The sequence below is a fragment of the Morone saxatilis genome, unplaced genomic scaffold (assembly GCF_004916995.1).
Source record: "Morone saxatilis isolate NCDOM2014 unplaced genomic scaffold, NCSU_SB_2.0 Contig8, whole genome shotgun sequence".
Taxonomy (NCBI): Eukaryota; Metazoa; Chordata; class Actinopteri; family Moronidae; genus Morone; species Morone saxatilis.
Window position 1 is genome coordinate 23,773,265 of NW_023340257.1, and position 10,114 is coordinate 23,783,378.

General features: G+C 46.1%; 1 protein-coding gene across 8 annotated transcripts in view; it reads right to left on the minus strand.

The window, feature by feature from the left end:
• Positions 1–9,721, minus strand: part of bicra (BRD4 interacting chromatin remodeling complex associated protein) — a 12,859-nt gene extending 3,138 nt beyond the window's left edge. The window contains exons 1-15 of one of the 8 annotated variants that reach the window (XM_035680626.1): positions 9,658–9,721; positions 7,716–7,761; positions 7,565–7,610; positions 6,537–6,602; positions 4,209–6,287; positions 3,833–4,021; positions 1,878–2,480; positions 1,505–1,691; positions 1,316–1,413; positions 1,077–1,211; positions 929–978; positions 695–843; positions 512–606; positions 311–413; positions 4–208 (exon numbers count right to left, since the gene is read on the minus strand). In XM_035680626.1, coding sequence (XP_035536519.1) covers positions 4–208; positions 311–413; positions 512–606; positions 695–843; positions 929–978; positions 1,077–1,211; positions 1,316–1,413; positions 1,505–1,691; positions 1,878–2,480; positions 3,833–4,021; positions 4,209–6,287; positions 6,537–6,602; positions 7,565–7,610; positions 7,716–7,756 — 4,046 coding nt within the window. In that variant the 5' untranslated portion in view covers positions 7,757–7,761; positions 9,658–9,721. The other 7 variants (XM_035680623.1, XM_035680624.1, XM_035680625.1 and 4 more) reach the window with 7 other exon arrangements.
• Positions 9,722–10,114: the final 393 nt, after the last annotated feature.

A 10,114-nucleotide genomic window follows, 5' to 3' on the forward strand; every position in this document is an offset into this window, starting at 1 on the left:
GGAGCTGGAGCTGGAGCTGGAGCTTGGGTGGGTGCAGGAGGAGGGACCGGGGCAATGTTTGGAAGAGGCGCTGGGGCAGAAACTGCAGGTGCAGGAGCAGGGACGGCAGCAGCGACACCTTCGCTCACTGAGGTGGGCTCAGCAGAAGAGGATTTCTGTTGGGATGAAACTACACTCTCCAACATGCGTGCGTTTGCCACAAACTCCTCTGCAAAGAAATAAATATAGTTATTATTAGACACTAGCATACACCTAAATTATATCAACGCAACCACAACGTTATGTATGGCCAAAGAAAGTGATAGGGTACCTGGTCTCTCCTTGGCCAAAACCCTGTCCTGATTTAACGCAATCTTCTCCTCCTGAATGAACATCCGGTCAATCATCACCATCTCTGCTGAGGGGCCTAGTCTCTGCTCAGGTTCAAACACCAAAATCCATCAGTTCAAAATCAATTCAGGACAAAGAAGACAAGAAGACATAGAGTGAAAATGCTGATTTATAAACTTACTTTGGACTCAGCAAAGAGCAGGTAGCGATATTTATCCAACATGGCCTGGGTCCTTTTCAGCAGATGGCAGGAGACCTTCTCAAATTCATCATCCACTGTGCACAAGACAACCAAGATGTTAATAACGGCAAAAAATGGCACGAAACTGCATTTCGGCCGCACTCGAGGCTATGGAGTTGTTACCTTTTTGATAGTCTTGAGAAGAGTTGGCAGTTCCCTGGTAGAGGTGGTAAGGCAGCAGTCTGTGCAGTGTGTCCTCAAAAGAGTGGAAAGGAGCGCTGTAGTTTGGGTGAAGCACTGAACCCTGCTGTTTCCTCAGCTGTTCTAGCATCCTGCAGTGTGTATAAAGAAATACTATTTTAGAAAATGCATTATGAGACACTTACAATAAGCCGTTAAAATTCACGCAGTACACACCTGGCTTCTTTGCTGGGCTCTGCACTGAAAGGCATCTTCATTGTTGTTGTCTGTGATGTGAACAAACAGGGGATTAATCCTTCAGACTGAAGCTTAAATATTAACAGCTGTTTTTTGGACCTCACTAAAATGCATTGACTCTCTTTACCTGAGTTTGTACTGGAGCTGGGGGCTGTGGAGCAGACATTTGAGTCAGACTAGTTCCCAACACCTGTATCTGCATCCCAGCTTTCCCCAGAGTCATCCCTCCAACTGAGCTGATCACCCCTGGCTTTGGCTGAACCTATGGGGGACATAATGAAGGTCAGACACTGACAAAATACAGCAAACAATACACAATACCAACATTTGTGTCCTAGGAGCAATTGGCTTTGGGGTGTCACCTACCTGTGCAGGCTGGGTAAGGCTGGCAGGAGTGACGGTCTGATTCACCATTGCTCCAGCTGGCCCTTGGGCTCCTGAGAATACCTGTAAGTCACTTGATGCTAAAACAAGACGAAACAAATCATTAGAAAGGGAAATAGTTCAAGGTGTGTTCAGGATCCTGCCGTTTTGCATCACTAGTGGTAAACTGACCTGTAGCAGGAGTTTTGACGAGCACTGATGTCGGCTGCAGCACTGAGGGAAGCTGAGCAGGCGTACCAGTGCTGGCTGATGATGCAAGAACCACTTTATCAACAGGCACATCTTGCTGGGAGCTCAACTGACTGGTGGCTTGAGGCTGAGCAGGCTGCTTGACCTGCAGAAGAATGTTCTGCTGGACCTGAAAACACAACAGGAGAGTTTTTTTCCTACACATTTGGTTGCCTAACTCATATTTTTTTTACAGTGGGAGGGTGAAAAAGTAGCATGTTTCAAAGTCAAGTCATAATACAAGATTTTAACTTCATGCAAATAGTGTTAAGAGAAGTCTTTTTTAAGAGAAGTTTGTGGTGAACTGGGACAATACCTGGTGCAGCTTATCCAGCAGCTGTTTCTGCTGAGGTGAGGGCTGGCTGATGCCCGACAGGGTCTGAATTTGCGCGCCTACTAATTGCAGGTGGTGCTGCTGCTCTGCTGTCAGGCCCTGGATGGGAACCTGGGCTTTGACGACAGCAGTGGCAGAAGTGCTGACAGGAGGAGCAGTAAACTGGTGCTGTGCAGGCGGTGCAGGGGGAGGCTTGGGTGACTGTGACATAGGAGGCATATCTTGTTGATAAGGGGAAGGCTGAGAGGCCGGCCGCGACTGAGGCTGAAGCTGTACTTGAATGTGTGCCTGCTGGGGCTGTGTCTGCCCTTGCTGAGCTGGTTGGGGGGACTCGGCAATTTGGTTATGGACAATAAAGAGCGAAGGATGAGATGAGGGTGTCAGTGAGCGAGAGGGAGTTTGAGACTGAGGCTGAGAGGGAGGATGCGACTGCTGTTGATGGTGTGGTGACTGGATCAGAGTGAGAGGAGACTGGGAAGGCTGGGGGCGGTCTGCCACTTGGGGCACTGTGTTGTGAGTGGTCAAGACTGGTGAAGGGGACATGCCCTGGATCTTCAGGGGCTGCTTATGTCCACTGGAGGGTACCTGAAGAAGTAGAATCACAATACACCAATATACTTATTTGATTCAAGAAAGCAAACGAAATTTTAACACTGGAGGAAATCAGAACATCAAGCACAAAAACAACACACACTGAAAGTTCTGCATGCACACACAATAAAGTAAATATGATTCTAGTATAAAAAGGTTCAAGATTTGACACTAGATACAAAATAGGGCTGGGCGATATGGCTACATCATATCTTTTTGATATCAATATATACTATGATTAATGTGAAATACTGACAATTATGTTAAATATAATGATAGTTTTCCACTGTTACGAATTGCATTACACAAAACTCCTCACACATCAACCTCAATAACTTATTTGGTTGGGGTTTAATCACGCTTTGGTTATTAATTTGCACAAACATTATAACATAAGATCAGCTATGGAATTATCGCCCAGCCCCAATACAAAACTTCACAAACAACACGAAAACAATACGAAACGCAAAGTGTTAGACTTTCAAATCTAGTAATTGCCCAAGTAAAAGTAGTAGAAGCCCACTGATTTTTTTTCTAGCGTTTGAGGAAGATTAGACATAAAAAAGGGAGCAATGATCATTTGGCGAGCCAAAAAGAAAAACAGTTCACAAAAGCAAGAAGTCAAGATCTGCGGGCCTGTGATGGTGAAGTAGAAGGTGATCTGAAGACTTCAGGGACTGGGGTCAGGGGAGCATGTAATTATCAATTTGGGTCATCACTACGGTCAGACTACGGGTTACAAGGGGAAGTGGCACTGTAAGCACATACGAGTCTAAATGAGAGGTGCGAGGTTGAGAGGTGTGGGTTGATTGATCAGTTATTGGTCAGTAATGCGGCGAATGAAGGTGAGTTGACAGGATTTGATTGAGCGTTAGTAAAGAGGTGAACAAGTTGGCATCTTGGTAGCTCGAGTATTAAGCATGAGCATGGTTTTTGTATTGTTACAAAAAACATACATTATAATGGATGAAAAACAGACCAAATTAGTTCAACAATTAGCTTAACTTAGAAAATAACTGGCACTTGATTGCCAGTTCCACATTCTATAGAGGTGCATACAGCTAAATGTTAAACTATCGCAGTGGATGACATACAATATGTACGGACAACTGGAATGATCATGCCTTTACATATAACAAAGCAATGTAAGAAAACATACAGAAGCTGCAAGCGAATGAGTAATTTTCCAGCTCAGGAATTGCATAGCAACTGTGAAGGGCATGGAAGCAATGCTTAATGCAGGAGAGAAGTAAAGAGCAGTGATGGGGAAAGGTAAGATACCCTAACACTGTGGCGGCAGCAGCAGCAACAAGTGGGTGGGGCTTGACATAAAGGGGCATTTCTACCTGCTTTACCACTGCTGTCATGTGGGAGGGGCCAGGGGAAGGACTGTGGGCCTGACCCACCCAAGAGTCAGTTAATTGGCTGTCATGGACAGCGGGGGCCGGAGCAGTGATGCTGTTGCTGCTGACGATTACAGACGCTGGTACGCCCACAGAGGGGGTTGACTCATTCTCTGTTTGGTGGTGCTGCTCCTGATAGGAGTATATTTATCATTTCAGGACGAGGGAGGGAAGGAGGAAGGGGATTGGAGGGAAGGGGGAGTAAAATAGTAAACCAAAGAGGTCAGACCAAGATATCACTCCGTGCATGTTATTCATGTTTTAAGACAATGTTAACTGTACACATTCAAAGGAAACATGCAAAGGCTGGAACACTGACCTGTTGTAGGAACATCTGCAGAGACTCCTGGCTCAGGATCATACTGGAGCCCTGGTTGGTGAACAGTAACCTCCCTGGACTGTGCTGGGCCTGAGAGGGGACCAGCCCCACTGCTGTGACAGAGGAGGTGGACACAGACATGGACGGAGAAGAGGAAGGTACTGCGATAGCCGTGGACACAGCGGAAGCCGACTGCATGGCGAGGATAGAAGACTGCGGTACGTGCTGCTGAGTAGGATGAGCAGCCTGGTCTGTGGAGCTACCCAGCACAGTAACACACTCTCCAGGCTGGCCTTGAGCCATGGTTGCTGCTCCTGTGCTGCTGGGGACTCCACCTGGCTGGGGTTGTAGGGCTGGCTGAAGGCTGACTGCGGGGCTCAACCCCTCCACCTGACTAAGCATGGTCAGGGAGTTCTGAATTGGCATGCCCTGTATGACTGTCTGGGCATGACCTGAGACAGTGTGGGTCTGTGTCTGGTTTTGACTCTGAGCCAATGTGACAGGCATCTGAAAGAGGGTGGGTGTGCCCATCTGGCCAGGCTGGAGCTGAATGGGTCCGGAGAGGATGTGGGCAGCCCCAGGGTGGCCCTGCGAAGTCAACACCTGACTTAAGTTGATGTTCTGGTTTGCAGTTAAAATCTGGTTCGCAATGAGCTGTCCACCAGGACCCTGACTAGTGATGATGTGGCCCCCAGGGTGCTGGGTCAGGATCTGCCCACCTGCCTGTAGCTGTGGCAGGAGAAACTGGTGGTTCTGACCTTGCAGAACTGTCTGAGAGGGAATAACGATGCTGCCGGATTGGTTTAACAAGTGTACACTGAGGGGCTTGCCGGATGGTTGTGCTGCTTGTTGTTTGAACAGGGTTTGTTGAAACTGAGGGCCTTGTGTTGTGGCTTGAGTACTCAGGACAACGTTAGAGCCTGGCTTTCCTGTCAGGAAGGCTACATTCTGAGCAGTAGAAACTGGAATTTGCTGCAGCCCTAGAGCCTTGTGGGCATCATTTTGCAGGGGTTGTGGTGCTGGCTGTGGCTGCTGCTGCTGTTGTTGCTGTTTGAAGAGTTTCGGTTGGATGGCTCCCCCCTGAGGGGGTTTAGGCTGAATGGGTGTTGGTGTGCGCTGGATGATCACGTTCTGCATGATTTGGCCTTGAGTTTGTGTCTGGGGTCCAATTCCTGAACTTAGAGGGGTACTGCCAAAGCCCACAAGCCCAGCAGGAGCAGTCATTGTACCGCCACTGCTGCTGTTTGTGCTGCTGACACAAACAGCCGGTCCATTTAAAGCTGGAGATCCCAAAGTGGCTTTGTTACCTTGGATCAGAAGTCCACCCCCTGAGCCTCCAAGTCCCGCCTGAGAACCAGCACCTGATACCTCTGGCCCAGACTGGTGCAGCTGGTAACCACCCATGGCTTTAGCCAGGATTGGCTGCCCAGACTGATTGATAGTCATGACTGTAGGCTGACCCACAACCTGAATCTGTCCGATACCCAAATGTCCAGACTGACTCCCGTTAGGAAGAGCTTGGAGACTTGAAATGGGTTGAAGTGTCACATTTCCCAGGCCCACAGGCTGCATAAATGGCTGAACACTTATTGCCTTGTTCATGACCTGGGGTTGGAGTTGAAGGCCCTGCTGAGCAAGCACTGACCCGAGCATGTCGGCCGTGGCATTGGGAGGAGTAGCAGTGGTGCTCGGGGCAGACCCAGGGAAAATTGCTGCCGCCCCCCCAACACCAACACCTATGCCTACACCAACAGCAGTGCCTCCAGCCCCAGACAGGCTGGCATCAGGCATTGTCTGAACCACCTGCGTAAGGCCTGGAATTCCAAAGGAGCCCAGGTCCAGCTCAGCCTCTGCCTCCTGTAGGCTTTGCTCTGTGATGTTGGCTTCAGCCAGGCTCTGCTGCAGGATGTCACATGGCTCGTGATTTGTCCCAATGCCATTGCTCCCACCTTCCCCACCTGGGGATCCTCCCAAGATGTCCTCATCCTCCAGGAAGTCCAGGTCAACACTGACTCTAGGCAGGCCTGTCGGCTCATTGGCCGACAGCTGGACTGTAGGCTGGACCTCGGGAACATGGCCCTTCAAAGGTAAGAGGAAAGAAGTGAAATCAGGTGGTGGATGAATTTTGATGACCAGGTGTGATGGCGAGAAGTGTAACTGAGTTAACACAGAAATGCAGACATGAAAACCCCACAAATTCACTTGTCACATCGCGGCAAATCAAAGCTTGTAAAGTGTCGATATGTTAGTGGAAAGGGGGTATTTGGAGATGCATGCTACACAGATGGAAAGAAAAAAGAAGGAAGAGGATTGGGGGATTTTACTCACCCCAGTGGTAGAGAAGAACGAGCTGGAGGGGTCACTCGAACCATCCAAAAGGTCGTCAGTGTCCAACTACAGACACAGCCACCCAGGATAGGACAGACAGAAACCAAAGGCACCCAAACCAGCAGGCAAAACCCACCAGGACAGAGAAACATACAGACCATCAAACAGAGGAGGAGGGCAAGGAAAGGACAGAACATAGTCCAGAGAATCCAGATTGTAAAGAACCAGTGAAAAGATAAGCGATAGGGTTGGGCGATTGGACTAATCCATCATTTTGGTCATTTAATTTTTCTAATTTAGTCTCAGAAGAACGAGTGAGAACGGCTGCTCAACAACAGACTCTCGTTCAGCGGCGCAGTACGTACCCACTGACCGACGAACGAGTGAGAGGAAGGAACAGCGACGAGCCAGAACATTTTCACATTAAACTCAGTGAATTAAGAGTTAATTTCGACCAGAACAGAGTTGGTGAATGTTGGAACAATGGAAATATTAACCAATTAACGGTTCTGGGTTGGTTTTTTATATTTGTTTGAATAGGAAGTGTGTTTTACGATGGCAGTTAAACTACTCTCAGATCAGTAAGAGAGAAACTTGAATTCAGAAGGTGCATGGTTGTACTGATGGTGGCCAAAAATATCGCCCAACCCTAACAAGCAGTAGAGGGGCAAAGTGATAGGAATAACAGAGAGTTGGGAAGCGTTAGTATTAGCATTTCTCATTTCGTGAATTATTAATAAAAAGGGAAGGCAAGGTGAAACCATAAATAGTGCAATCAAAAAGCAAAGACGACCATTGAGCACAGGAAGCAGTAAAATAAAAACAAAATAAATGAAAGCAGTGAAGGACGAGGGTTTCAGAGTGCATCAACGTGTAATCTGAAGTGACTTAAGTACGGAGTCTTGTAAATCCCCAACTGAATAACGCACATGAAGACTCCACGTCACATCAATGACCGTCCCGTTTTTGTAACTTTAAATCACGAGCGGAACACGTCTTCTTTCACTTTTATTTCCCGTCATACTCACATGGGTCTCAGATCCATGAAGAAAGTCATTGAGAGCTTCTGGGTCACTGCAGGACGAAAACAATGTGATTCACCAGAGTACAAGACGAAGCTCAAAAAGAAGAAGAATTTGTTGAACAGTTTGTTGAACATAAGACGGACTGAAGACTTACCAAATTACATCTAGAAGGCACCTGCCGTCTTCATCATCCATGACAACTGTTAAAGACGAAAAAGGTTTCAAAGTCCACTCACGATTCATTTTATTATCAATACACAAAGGGCCCTTTCTCCACATTAACTACGCTTACAGTTACATTTGTATTATTATAACACCATTTTGTATCGCTTTATATTGTTATTTCGTGGTACAGTGAGGTTTGAGAGATGATTTAAAGTCGGATTTTGACAGTATGAACAACAATTACTAAACTGAAAGAGCCTCCGTGTGGTTATTCATGATTAACAATCATTTTATAGCCAAAAAAATAAAATGACATTTGTTGAATTCATTCAGCAAAGCTCTGCACAATATCACTATCACACTATTTGAGCATGAATGATCCTTAGAGTAAAGCTCTTTGTGTTGCTGTGGTTATGCTGTACTAAAAACATCCCAAACTCTAGTTACTCTACACTTTCCAACATATCACACAAGAGTAAGTTACGTTCAAAATAACTTTTAATTAAGGTTGTTGATCTCTCTTAGATAGCACGCGGTACACGGCTGGTTAAGTGCAGCATGAAGCCTTAAACCTGCTTTAAACTGATTTTAACTTTCATTATAAAATTACTTTATTTACTGATTGTCCACCGCAGACCAAATACAGAAACCTGTAGTACGTTTGCTGATCTACATGTCTACATTTGTGTGTTAAAATAACCAATTCCATTTTTTTTTAAATCCCACAAATCAAATTATGACTAATGACTCAAAACATTACATCACATATTGCTGTCAGACATCTGAGGCTTGCTGGGATTTTTAGTGAGAATAAAGCAAGCAGAGGGATTTATTAAAAGGCTGCAGGACTTCAACAACTACATTAACAATTATAATGAAGTTACACAGCTTCCAAACAAAGTTTACATTCTTAAAACACATTAAAACACCCCTTATGAACACGCATACGGTTCCATATATGTAAATAAAGCTTTTAAGAACTCGTCTAGAGATCAAACAGCACATATATCTTTGCTTACACACCGAGAATCAGCGGATGGCAACAGACAACAAACTGAAAACGCGCGGTTTTCACGCAGCCTGCAAAGATTAATCCAGTGCGGGGCTCGTCGGTGAATCCACCACCAAGTCTCTCCTCCACTTGTGCGTTAACACCTCCAGTAACACAAATACACGCAATAAAACGCAGATTGTTTATCCGCGGCTGTGAGGGGGGACGTATCCCCCGGTTGCCGCTCCACAAAGGCAGCGGATCGTAGCCATTACTCGGTCAGAGCAGAAGCAGTGCGCAGGATATGAATGGAGACACTGCAAGCGGCTTGCTACATGCTAGCTGGTGTTTTCAGAAAGCTCTTTGCATGCACAGTTCCTCGATTAGTTACCACACGCAGTATTTAACTGCAACGCGACTCACTTAACACCCTAATTTCACAAAACGTTTGAGTTCAAAGCCCCGTTCCGCCTCTCGCGTCCAGCGTTTTTAATGGGTTGCATTTCGTTAGCCTCCTTAGCTTAGCTCCAAAAAACCAGCTATCAACAATATTCAGACGCACAGCTAGCTTGAGCCTTTGACATTCAAAACAAACCACCGAGTGGCACAAACTGAACACCCCTCACGCCACAGCGGCGCCGCGACCCCACCGAGACGACGCGGTTTTGTTTTTTTTTAAAGTGTAACCGCTATCTGCCTCTCCTTGCAAACCACAAAAAAAAAAAAAAATATGAGTAAATGTTGGGAAACTCTTGGATGGAAGGGGGTATGCTTGGGAATTTTTTTTTAAGGTGCGGGGAAAAAGGGGGTCGCGCTGCAAGTGTGGCCCCTCGTTTGCAGTAGCTGCGCGGCTCGCGGCGTCGGCTGCAAACGCGAACGGTTTGCAACTTTGTAACAGTTTTACGGATTAAAGCAGAAAACGCTACATGTAACAAATCACCCGAGACGATAGAGGTGCAGGCAGCGCGGTCTCCAGGACAGCCTCGCACGGGCTGCTGTACAGGACCCAGCTACAGGCAGGAAAACAGGAAGACTTCGTTTTCGCCTGATTCAAATGTGTGTGTCGTCTGTGTAGTTATATATTTTTTTTTTAAAAGGAGATTTGATGCGAAATGCTTTTTTTTAAAATGTAATTTTAACGTTTTTTTTTTGTTTGTTTTTACTCAGTTAATTTGATCTGTGCTTTTTGTGTGAGGTGAAAATAACATACTGGTTGTTGTTGTTTGTTAAAAACATTAACTAATGAATGCCGGATAAGGTTGGGTCTCTGAGTGTTCCCCTAAAAAAATACATTTATCACAACACATTTTGTTAATAGTTTGTGTCTCCTGTGAAACCTCCTCACAGTTTTGGACATGGGGAATTTTGGGAATTTATATATTGGCTTTACCTCCTAT